Source organism: Petromyzon marinus, chromosome 32, assembly GCF_048934315.1.
Source record: "Petromyzon marinus isolate PM22_M1 ecotype Great Lakes invasive population chromosome 32, UKy_Petmar_22M1.pri1.0, whole genome shotgun sequence".
Lineage (NCBI taxonomy): Eukaryota > Metazoa > Chordata > Hyperoartia > Petromyzontiformes > Petromyzontidae > Petromyzon > Petromyzon marinus.
The window spans coordinates 8,055,971-8,068,070 of NC_133698.1; the positions used below are offsets into that span (position 1 = coordinate 8,055,971).

General features: G+C 46.4%; 1 protein-coding gene across 2 annotated transcripts in view; it reads left to right on the top strand.

Moving 5' to 3' along the window:
• Nucleotides 1-1,789: 1,789 nt before the first annotated feature.
• Nucleotides 1,790-12,100, top strand: part of LOC116948137 (cell adhesion molecule DSCAM-like) — a 175,352-nt gene continuing 165,041 nt past the window's right edge. Inside the window, exon 1 of one of the 2 annotated variants that reach the window (XM_076071264.1) lies at nt 1,790-2,291. In XM_076071264.1, coding sequence (XP_075927379.1) covers nt 1,832-2,291 — 460 coding nt within the window. In that variant the 5' untranslated portion in view covers nt 1,790-1,831. The remainder of the gene's footprint in view (nt 2,292-12,100) is intronic. The other variant, XM_076071263.1, reaches the window with a different exon arrangement.

Sequence of the window (12,100 nt, forward strand, 5' to 3'; positions counted from 1 at the left end):
AGACACGACCCCCACACTACCCAGACACGTCTCCCACACTACCCAGACACGTCTCCCACACTACCCAGACACGTCTTCCACACTACCCAGACACGTCCCCCACACTACCCCGACACGTCTCCCACACTACCCAGACACGTCCCCCACACTACCCCGACACGTCTCCCACACTACCCAGACACGTCTCCCACACTACCCAGACACGTCCCCCACACTACCCCGACACGTCCCCCACTCTACCCAGACACGACCCCCACACTACCCAGACACGTCTCCCACACTACCCAGACACGTCTCCCACACTACCCAGACACGACCCCTACACTACCCAGACACGTCTCCCACACTACCCAAACACGTCTCCCACACTACCCAGACACGACCCCCACACTACCCCGACACGACCCCCACACTACCCAGACACGTCTCCCACACTACCCAGACACGACCCACACACTACCCCGACACGTCTCCCACACTACCCAGACACGTCTCCCACTCTACCCAGACACGTCTCCCACACTACCCAGACACGTCTCCCACACTACCCCGACACGACTCCCGCACTACCCCGACACGTATCCCACACTACCCAGACACGACCCCCACACTACCCAGACACGTCTCCCACTCTACCCAGACACGTCTCCCACACTACCCAGACACGTCTCCCACACTACCCAGACACGTCCCCCACACTACCCAGACACGTCCCCCACACTACCCAGACACGTCTCCCACACTACCCCGACACGTCTCCCACACTACCCAGACACGTCTTCCACACTACCCAGACACGTCCCCCACACTACCCAGACACGTCTCCCACACTACCCCGACACGTCTCCCACACTACCCAGACACGTCTCCCACACTATCCCGACACGTCTCCCACACTACCCAGACACGACCCCTAAACTACCCAGACACGTCTCCCACTCTACCCCGACACGTCTCCCACACTACCCCGACACGACCCCCGCACTACCCCGACACGTCTCCCACACTACCCAGACACGACCCCCACACTACCCAGACACGTCTCCCACTCTACCCAGACACGACCCCTACACTACCCAGACACGTCTCCCACTCTACCCCGACACGTCTCCCACACTACCCAGACACGTCTCCCACACTACCCAGACACGTCCCCCACACTACCCAGACACGTCCCCCACACTACCCAGACACGTCTCCCACATTACCCCGACACGTCTCCCACACTACCCAGACACGTCTCCCACACTACCCCGACACGTCTCCCACACTACCCAGACACGACCCCTACACTACCCAGACACGTCTCCCACACTACCCCGACACGTCTCCCACACTACCCAGACACGTCTCCCACACTACCCCGACACGTCTCCCACACTACCCAGACACGACCCCTACACACTACCCCGACAATTCCCGACAAATTCACCACACTACCCAGACACGACCCCTACACTACCCAGACACGTCTCCCGCACACTACCCCGACAATTCCCGACAAATTCACCACACTACCCCAAGACACGACCCCTACACACTACCCCGACAATTCCCGACAAATTCACCACACTACCCAGACACGACCCCTACACTACCCAGACACGTCTCCCGCACACTACCCCGACAATTCCCGACAAATTCACCACACTACCCCAAGACATCCATCACCTCCCAACACGGCTCATCTCCATTTCTTATACTGTGCTTCTTCCTCTTATACTCCAACCCCCCTCTCTCCCCTGTCCCATAAACACGAATCCCCCCACCCCCTCCTCGCACCTCCCACCCAACTAATCCTCGTAGCCGGCACAGGTCACTCCCCGAATACATGCTGGTTGTCATCAGCAGCAGCAACAGCAGCAGCAGCATCATCATCTTGACGCAGCGCTCGAGCAGAGGTGTACATGGTAGCAGTATAGACGCAACTCAGCGCACTCACGCACTTCTAGCACGCACGCACGCGGTTACTCACGAGCGCGTGAGAGTGTACGTATGTAGCGCGCTCTCAAATGTGTTATTATTACTACTAAACACGAGTGACGTAGTTGCCATTACCGTCGCCCCGTGGGGTCCTGCCTTGGCACACACAGTTACACACACACACGGAGGCGCGCTCTCACACACACACACACGCGCAGGAGTTCGCGCGCGCGTTCAGGCAGCGTACGCGAGCGCACCGCACGGAGGAGACCAGGAGCGGAGAGAGACATCAACACGCGCGCTCCCAGCCCGAGCAGCGTATGGCATGTGGCTCGTCAGCGTCCTCCTTCTCTGCCCAGTCCTAACCGGTGGGTTCGCATGCAAGCCACCACCACTCGTTGTTACTTTTTGTTGTTGTTTGTAGCTGCTGCTAATCCAACTGATGTAACAAAACAAAACAAAAACCTCGTGCGTAAACGGCGAAGATGGATCCGTGGGTTTCCTTGCGTGCGCAGCGCGTGAAGGGCGCTGTTTGTGAAGCGCTCCAGTCGGTTGGCACCACAGCTGGTCCGCAGTTTTAACGCACATGAACCAGTTGATTTTTGTTGTATACGTGAAGCGAGTACTTTACACAAAGGAGGTCATTCGACGTGGCAATTGGCGATACGCGCGTATCGTTCCAGTGCTTGCCACCGTGAGTACTTTTCTCTTATCAGAGTCTCGCCGAGTCTAACGAACGCACTTAAAGGTTGCACATTGCGAGCGAGCGAACGCGGGCGTCGAGGCAGTGAAATGTGTTTCGGTGATACTTTTGGAAGAGGGGCGGACGCGGTGGAAATCCCCAGCTGTGAAGCATGCACGTGTGCTCGTCACGTTGAATTCGCTGCTAAAGTTGATAGAGCGTTTGATGGGATTTAATTGCCTCCCATTACATCGTCTTGAACCGACCTTTGGAGCGTCTGAGTTGCAGTTTGTTTTAAATGGGGGGGGGGGGGGGGTGGGGGGGGGTGTTGCGGGGGTGTTTTTCTCTCTCTCTCCCCCAGTTCCGTTGTAAATAAGCGCACAACATCGCTAGTATTATTATTATTTTTATTGTCGAATTATTATCGAATATAATAGCCACGCTCCCGTTGGGTGTCCGGCCGGGCGCTTGAAACCACTGCACTCTGCAACCGCTCGCACCGCTTAATTACGTAGTGGCTCGCTCGCCACGCTGCCTGCAATGCATTTATTTTTATGCGCTATTCACACCGCCGTTATAATTGAAGCTGAACGTGCGAAAATTCAAGACACGCAACTCGAGGGAGACGCCGGTGCACGCGTAGAGCGAAAGTTTTTTTTTCGTGTGTGTTGCCGTTGCTTATTATTGGATCATTACAAGTATAATCTATGTTTCAGAACACATGCGCCCTATGATGTTATTTTTTTTTTTTAACAGCCCATTGCGCATAGGCGAGAGAGCGCCCCCCCCCACCCCCAACTCCACCCCCCGTCAAATCCGATGCGAGCACCGCTTCGCACTGGAAATGCGTACAAAGTGCGCACCGCATCTCATTACGCATATCGCTAAAGTTTGAAGCAACGCGCCGCTATTTGCACGCGCGCCGCTCGCCGCTCGCCGCCTTGTCCGTCTTCACAGCTGACGCCGATCCATCGTTCCTCGCAGTTCGTTTCCAATTATCGTGATACATGCGACAACACGGCGCTTTGTGTGGCTGTGCGCGCGCGTGCGTCTGATGTTCCGCCACCGGAATCCATAACGTTTAGGTCAGTAGGGACGTGCCATCAATTTTGTTTCTTGCCGAACAAATCATTTCCAATGAGCCGTGGGAAGGCCCCGATGCGCGCTTTTTAATATCGATTTTAGCGCAGTTTTTTTTTTTACCTCTGCCAGCGAAAGCTCTCCTCACATCATCTCTAGAAAGCCGGGGCTAGGGTGGGTCGTTCTCCATGTAATGTATTTGATCCCAGCTGCGCCGCCCCGCAGATCCTCAAGGAATGGTTGTGTGTGTGTGTGTGGCGGAGGCGGCGGCGGGACACAGCTGCGGTTTGCGTGCGCGCATCTATCTCAGGAACCACGAAACGCACACAATCTTTTTGACGCACACTTTGAGAACGTACAGCAGCGCGGTGGCCCTTTTTGCGTCAGAGAACTTTAAAGGCGCCTCAAGCCCCCCGAAGACCTAATTAATTTTGTTCTGTTTGCGTCTGCCTCTGTACTTGAAACATGCAACGTTTCACGCGTAAAATGTGGATATGATCAAAATTAAAAGCGGCAACACATTGTATTGCTATTGGGCGGGGGGCTCTGGCGGATACTGTTGTTGCTGCTGCTGCTGCTAATTGCTAGTTCTATTTTCATGTGCAGTGTGTAGCGTATGTTTCACCAAATGAGTTTTGCAGGAAATGTCTGCCTGAGCCATATTTATTGAGCGCACATTGCCGTGACTGCTACTCCACATGGCTGCGAATAAAGTGGTTCATTTGGCACGGACTTTCCAGCAATCTGAGATCAATAAAATTTAATCACTGATCCAGTTAAGGGACTTTACGTGGCTTTATTTATGGAACCCCACTGTTAAAGCGGAGCTTTATTTTATTACAGCAGATGGTCCCTTGGCCAGCCACCTTATTTTGAAACTGGCAGCAGTATTAGATTAACTGTTGGAAAATCCAAAATTTATAATTTCAGACCTCACACATATTTAAATAAATTACTACTCTGCATGAACAGTCAGCACAAGGACATAGCGCGCGTTCACATATCAGTAAACAACAACAACAACAACCGCCATTCGCCACTAAGTGGCGGTGACGTCACCACGACGCTTGTGCCAGGCCATGTGCACCTTGAGGCCACGTGAAGTGTCGAACGCCCGCTGGCAGGAGGTCACGGGGCAGACCCAAGTGCCACGCGGGTCGACTAACTAAGATGTGTGCTGGATAGCCGAGTGGTCAGTATACCTTCTGCGATGTGGCATTTTGCATAGGACTTTTGCAGGCAAATTCCACTCCCACTGCTCTGGGGACTATTGGCTTCTAGCACGTAGACATTGAAGCTCCTGTGACCTCATTTGCAAGAGTAAGTCGCAGATTTTTGGAAACATCCCCAAATTGAAACAAAAATCACGCACATTACTTTCAGATAAAACACGGCTAATTGCATGATATTTGATCACATGCTTATTTTGGGCAAAGAGGTCGTGTTCATTCGCGAATTGCACTTTACAAACTAGAATCTAGGACATGTTCCTGGCCACGAATACCTACAGCAAATGGGTATTTGAGTCTGGCATGCATCCCCTCCTTAGGTTTACTCAGCCTAAAACGAGTACACGGAATGGTGTGTCGAAGCCAGCCCTCGGGAGGAAAAACTAACTAATGAGTGTGCCTGTGATTGGCCCTACCACTCCAGTGTGCGTGATTGACATTATTAAGTCCTCCACCAAAACCATCTTCCGCGACGCTGTAATAATAAACATGATATCTTTGTCTCTTTCTATAGCGTACATGGTAATTAAATAAGATTATGGTTTAAGGTTGATGCATTGTGAAGGCTGGCTCAAATGTGAAAAGACTGTTGACATTATCAAGTGCTATTGAGGAAAGCCATGGTCATTTTATAACTTGAATATTACTATTCTTGGTTCTTTCGGTAAAGTCAAGTAGAAGGGAAACAATCAAATAGGAAAAATATAAAAACAATAAAATGTATTGTTTTAAACAATAAAATAATAAAAATATAAACCAATATATATTTTTAAAATATTTTTCTTATTTTATTGTTTCCCTTCTACGTGACTTTACCGAAAGAACCAAGAATATGAATCCCTGCAGTCACGAAAGCTTTAAATCAAAATTTGAATATTACTTTCAAATTGTGTTGGGTTTATTTGGCAATAAATCCTAACACCTACCCAGAGTACCATTGAATTCTTTACTGTTGCTGTGAGGATACCAGAGATTTCAGAAGTGCTTAGAGAGCTGTATTGTGTATTAAAAATATAATTTACGGCCCTTTGTCAATCCACTGGATTCATCTTGGGGGTTTGTTTGACCATACTTCGTTGCTCTTGTCCAGTTGAGGAAGACTGGGGCCTGTGCAGGTATCACTGCTGTTGTTATCCTTGGCTAGGAATTAAACGTAACTGGCTAAATCAACCACTGCACCCACCACTCCACCCCATGTAGAATATAGGCGAGCTTATATGCTATATTTGGCTCATTACATGTTTCAACCCATTTTAATACATAAAGTAAGGTATCGTTTGAGTTAGAATTTGTACATTTCAATTCATCCTTGAATACAGGAGGAACACATTTAAATCAGAATGTGACCGTTTGTCCGAACTACATCTGTTGAATGCACACTGCAGCATCGTAGATGCAACACATATATAACGGATATAAAAATGCCACTCGGAAAATTTCAAAAGAGTGTTTTTTTCTCTCGCATTGCTTCTGTTAGAATTCCTTTATCGCACCATCTGTGCTCTGATAGCAGGATTTATTCATAATCTGTGCATTATGGCAAACAACTATCTTTGCAAATGGGATTCCGTGGAGACTGGGGTAGCTGTTCCCATCGGCTGTGACTTGTATTGCCAGGGGCAGTATGCACCACAAATGCTTTGACACAATGCGAAGCCGTGCGTCTGCTTGTGCCCCGACATGTTAAAATGAATGTTTCACAGTTTATCATTGACGAGTTGTGACTGTGAGCGCGTGTGCGGTTTCGCCCGAGCTGGTTTAAGCGAATGTATTCTAGGGCCCTTTTGGTCAGGGTCATGTTGTTTAGGTCCTCGACTAATTAACGAACTAATGTTTTCAAGCCCCGAGGGGACCTCTTAGTTTGAGGTTGTGTCCGCTTGCAGAAAATGTAAAATGAACATATGGATTGATGTGAACACTTTCAAGAGGTCATTTTCTGAAGGTGGATGTGTAATGCTTGTGTTGGGTGACGTGTGGGCCAAAATCAAGTAGGTGTTTACATAACACATGGTTTTCACGAAATAGATCTGCTTGCTTTGGGTTGTAAACGTCCGGCAAATTACTTAATCCAATGGACAGTAATTTAGGACACGCTTGTGCGTCCAGCGTATTCTTTAAACAAAGCGCATGTTCACATTGTGCAATCGCATTTTAAGCGTTTGAAGCGTTTGGACATAACTACAGTACATTAAATGGGCTCCCAATTAATAACACATTTTAAGTAGAATAATGTGGGTTGTTTTCTTCCTACACTCAGCTCGAACCTGTGATATGCAATCGGTGGAGAACATCAATTTTGTTTCAAGCACATGCACATGCCTTCAAACTGATTGCACTCGTGAATACCGGAGAGCCTGTTAGGGTAAAGGTCTTTTTGCGTCGGGTACCAAACTGATGCCAAACTGATGTTAAATGCTACAACAGTGTCCAGTAATTGGTGCATTATCTGCATCCAAACTGATTGCAAATTGTATGTCTTCTCTGAGATGGGCCAAAGCAGCCGTTCTGTGTTCTGCATAATGTTTGGTAGACTTCAAGAAGAGATGGACACATCTGCTTAAATATTTAAGGGTTAACGTCAGTTTACGTATCATTTTTTCAATTTAGTTTTTGAAAATCAGGTTTAAATACAATTTTTTTTAATCAGAATCAAAATAAGGGCGCAAGATAGATTTGCATTATGTTAATTGGCATGCGGTGTCTTTTCTATTAATGCTTTTGCAAGCTGAATGACCCAGGCAACACAGAGTAATACATTTCACACATATAAGTCGTGACTACTTTATTATAACTGTATACTTGTGTGTTCATATGAAGTAGAAATACTATAGACAACTGTGTGTGTATATATTTATGTGTGTTCATGTGCGTGGATGGGGTGTCGTATGAGTTCAAATCCTAGCCACGGCTAAGATCAACAGAACTTTTGTGTCACTATTTGGCTGGGGCCTGCGAAAGGTGGAGTCAAGTTGAGTGTAGCATGTAAGCATCAGCATTGGGGGAGATGGACATTGCCTGGGCGTGGCACTAGCCACACCATCTCTGACAGGTCCTAATGGTCGAAAAGGCAATATGGGAGGGGGATCTTCGTTTTTGTGGAAGACAAGGTGTTGCCAGGCATGCCCACACCACACCACCTTGTGCCGTGTCGGCCTTATTTACGTCCTCATTAACAGCACTCGTGTATATTCTTGGTTCTTTCGGTAAAGTCACGTAGAAGGGAAACAATAAAAAAATAAAAAAATAAACAATACAATTTATATTTTTATTATTTTATTGTTTCCCTTCTACGTGACTTTACCGAAAGAACCAAGAATATGAATCCCTGCAGTCACGAAAGCTTTAAATCAAAAGCACTTGTGTATGTATATATATTTGCCTATGCCGGGAATTTTAGTTTTTTGTGATTACATGTATGAGTGTGTGTGCACGTGTGAACACAAATATATAGTAAGTAACCTTTACTCTGTCAAGTGAAAGGAGACATTTTAGCACAATTATCCCAAAATGGAGACCAGGAATTTAAGAGGCTTAAAAAAATGTAGACATTTTGAAGCAGTTTTTGGATGTTACATGAAATGATTGCGGTGGACATGATATGTCTTAATAGCTATGTACTACCTACACGATTATTAACGCAGTCAATGATTCCGAGGCATGTAATTTATTCCAATTCCACTCTTTTTAGAGCAGAAATTATCATACCACACTTCATTGTTGTAGATCTATATGTCTGAAATCGGCTCAAACCTCCCGTGAATCAAAGTGGCTTCTGTGTGGCCACCCCCGCCCCCACTCTCAATCCCTCCCCTCTCCCCGCCCCCTGCAAAAACGCACACCGCTCCCTGCAGCATCAAGGTCCCTTGTTTAGCCTCTTCTCCGTCCATATCCTCATCTTTCCTGATCCATGGCCAAATGTTGTCCTAATTACTTTTCCATCCTTGACTCTGATCCTCTCGACGTGGTGTGCCACGGGGCAATTTAATGTGTTTTTTTTATGCATATACACATTTACACCTATACTTACGTAAATGTACGTAGATGCTGTCGTGGTGTGTAATAACACTCCAGCCTTGCAATCCAGGGGTCGGTTTTACCGGTTCATATAACCCCGTGAGACATCTGAAACTGCGGGTGAGTATCTCACACCGCGTCGCCTCCCCCTACTCAGCAACAGTGAGAGATATATATGTATGGGTGCACACAATTGATTGGCTGGCCGCTTGTGGTGGGGTAAAGTGTGAGTACCACCACCTCTTTCGAGGTATCCGGCCGGCGTGTAGGCTTTTCCATCATATCCTCTGTCGATTTGGAGGTCCTTTCCACCTGCAGTGGCGTGAGCGAGACGTTGCAGGGCTGCAACCTTTTGCAATTTGAACACGCGTACAAACGTGAGCTCTGGGACACAAGGTGGACCGCATGCGCCGTCGAAAATGTGTTCCTTGCATCAGCATTTATTTAACCTGCGCGGCAAACAAAACAGATCGCTCAACCTTTGAAGAGCTTAAACTTTGGTGCATTTATTTAATATTAAATATATATATAATTTGAAGCCTGTTGCCTCGGCTCGTAGCGGGACTCGGGTGCCTTGGTGGTGGGTAGGGGGGTGACATGAAATAATGTTGAGCTGTGACTTCGCCGGCAGGTTTTGTTGCTGGAGCTTGGTGGGCTAATAAAAAATTAAACACCGCTCCCCCCACCCCCCATCTGAATGCATAATGAATGTCATCAATAGCAAACCAACGCATGCATAGCCAGCACTTTTTTGTTAATGTTAACTGAGGGTTGTTTCTTTCTTGTTATTTTTATTTTATTTCCCGCAACCGTTGTTCGTCCCTCCAGTGCTCTGCGGCATTTTGGGTTTTACACCAATGAAGCATAAACCCACTGGTAAACTAAAACACACTCTGGTTTTGTTGTTGTTGTTGTCGTCTCCCCCAATCACGAGCCACAACAGCGCCATTCCTCTCTGGAGGATATCGTTTGGAAAGCACGGCCCTTTTTTTATTAGAGCTATGCAAAATGCTAATATTGATGTGGCGTGTACAGTCTCCATTGTCAAGCCGCTGATGGTTGAGGGCCTCACCACGCCGTGTGGGTTCGTTGGGGTTATTTTTTATCATACTAGTCATTGTGGGTTGTTGAATGAGATGAGCGTATATGTGGGAGCATAGAAGTACGGCACAATAATGTATTTGACCGCACTTCCTTCGGAAGCCCCTTTGACAACTGGCTCTTGCATAGTGGTCACCCAAATTGCTTAGCTTCCAAGATCTTATGCGATTGAGTGCATTCCGGGTGATTCGGTCATCGGATGAAAATAATAATATTTTGGCTCGCAAAGCTTAACAATGATCTTTAAGTGCGTGTTCTTTATGTGGCAACGCCTTTTTTGGTGTTTTTGTTATTGAAATATATGACATGAGAAACTTCATTATAACACGAGTTCAACTGTTCTCGTTGCTAACTCAGTCGTTGACATTGCATTTCTTGACAGTGACCTCAGGCCAATACAAACTTCGGTATTATTAAGCGTGACATTTATATTTGTATTCCATTTCTGGTACACTCACATGATGAATACTTAGCCACTGCTATGTGACACACATGCAGCAGGCTATATATTATTTAATTGATTTCACATGCCCGTTTTTTATTGTTGTTATACGACCGATTATATTCCTATGAGCCCTCTGTTATGACACGTATGGTTACAAAATATAACATTTAAAAGCTCACTCTCTATTGGACTCACTATTCAGCACTCACCCCTCTCTCTCTCATGTATAATAATTAATAATATTATTTTACAGCCCTTTGTGAATCCATGGATGGAAGCCACCCCTTGCCATATCAGTCACAGTAGTTGTTTTACCCTACGCTGGTGAATAGTTTTGTTGTACCGGCTCAAAGGTTCTCGCCGTTGATTGTGGCCACGGCTGGGAAACTCATTCAGGTCGTCCAGGGTACACAACGCACCACCACCACCACCACAGTTCCCCCATCCCCCTCACCCCCACCCCCCCGTTAAGAACTGCGAATCCAAAATAACTTAACATTCTGGTTTGGCCAAATAACCCAGCACTAATTGAGCCAAAAATTTCGATCATCTTAGTGATGCACGGCACGCCACTGATGTGTGACGGCTGCCCGTAAATTTAGCCACGGCGGCGGCGGCGGTGGTGGTGGTGGGCTCCACGTTCATAAAGTGCCTCTGCTGTTCGGTGCCGTACTTGTGCCGTTACGTCGACGGGACCATGGGTGAGAATGTGGGCTTAATCTATTTATAAGGAACAATTAATGATACTTGCTTTGTAAATGTAAATACTCAACGCCTTGCTGAGCTGCTTCTCATAATTTCATAAATTAATATTAAACATCATACGCGTCATTATGCGTGTCCTCAGCACATACTAATTATCACACATTTGATCTCTCTTGACGGGATTGCAAAGGGAATGCAATGCTATAGTAATGGCCTTGACAATGTGCATGTGGTGATGTTCTTGGTTCTTTATATTTATTCTACAATCTCAATGTATGGTTATTTGATTAAGCAATTATGCCCTTAATTAAAACAACATTGCAGTTGACTGGCTTACAATATGTTTACATGTGTGCATTTAACTTTCATGCTTTGGTTTAAGGATTATGTTTATGAAAGAGAAAAAGTAGGTGTCGTCAATGGAAAATACAATTTTTGTGGCCACAATTATGCCATTTAATGTCATAAATATCGTGAACTAGTTCATATGGCATCGTCTCTGTATACTTCACCACATTGGTACCGTGACATTTGTAAAAAAAACATTCAGGAAGATATATGAATTTTAAGAATTAACAAACATTCCTTTCTTATTGAGCGGTCTTCACCTTGGTTATTTTTTATGATACAGCTTCTCTCTATAATGCTACCGATAGAGCAGTGAGATTCTTTGTGCTCAAATCATAAAAAACGGCCTGAAGGAAGCTAAAATATATGACCCTATTCTCACATTAACATGCCATTGGTGCATGTTTATTTAAAAAAGAGTTACAACTAGGTCTTCTGTGAGGACATCAAGCCTGCAGTAGAATTATCGGTATTATAGATTCTAAGGATAGCACAAAAGGGGTTTCCTATACCAAGGCATCTGTAAAATGTTATCATGGTCAAAAACAGACATTGGATAGATTAATCCATTAA